The following is a 504-nucleotide window of genomic DNA, read 5'->3' as shown; positions in this document are numbered from 1 at the left end:
TCCCTCCCCCCATGCTGTTGGAGAGAGGAGAAGGAACTGGGGGAACACAGAGCTGCTGCTCTGGGAGAACACACCTGGCTGGGGCTATGCAAGTCATCTGTGCACAGCTTCTTTCCCAACAGCAGGCTCACAAGAGTCCTGAGGGGTTTCCTTTGTAATTTCATTCTGAAGTTTTTCCATTTGTTTCCAAAACAGGAGATTAAGAAATTGAAGGAACTGATGAGTGCAACCGAGAAAATCCGACGGGAGAAGTGGATGGAAGAGAAAACCAAGAAGATCAAGGAAATCACTGTGAAAGGTACAGGCAGGTTCCTTTGGAGCCAGCCTGGTGCTGGGGTTGCATTGTGCCGGTCCAGGGGAGTTTGGGAAGAAGTCCTTGGTGTGGGCAGGTTCTGCTGCCTCTTTTTGGTGGGGCAGATGCCAGAGGGTAGGAAAACCCCTCTGTGCTGGGCCCTCCCTTCCTACCAACCCCTTTTGTTGGGTCGATGTGTCCTGCACCAGCTG

At 52.4% G+C, this 504-nt stretch overlaps 1 protein-coding gene across 1 annotated transcript in view; it reads left to right on the top strand.

The window, feature by feature from the left end:
- Window positions 1–298, top strand: part of CEP131 (centrosomal protein 131kDa) — a gene marked incomplete at its 3' end in the record, with an annotated part of 8,094 nt that extends 7,796 nt beyond the window's left edge. The window contains exon 16 of the mRNA XM_009071488.1: window positions 196–298. Within this exon, the coding sequence (XP_009069736.1) occupies window positions 196–298 (103 nt within the window). The remainder of the gene's footprint in view (window positions 1–195) is intronic.
- Between the last annotated feature and the right edge of the window lie 206 nt (window positions 299–504).

The sequence above is a fragment of the Acanthisitta chloris genome, unplaced genomic scaffold (genome assembly GCF_000695815.1).
Source record: "Acanthisitta chloris isolate BGI_N310 unplaced genomic scaffold, ASM69581v1 scaffold30733, whole genome shotgun sequence".
Taxonomy (NCBI): Eukaryota; Metazoa; Chordata; class Aves; order Passeriformes; family Acanthisittidae; genus Acanthisitta; species Acanthisitta chloris.
The sequence above is the reverse complement of the archived record's forward strand: the minus strand, read 5'-3'. Positions and strand labels throughout refer to the sequence as shown.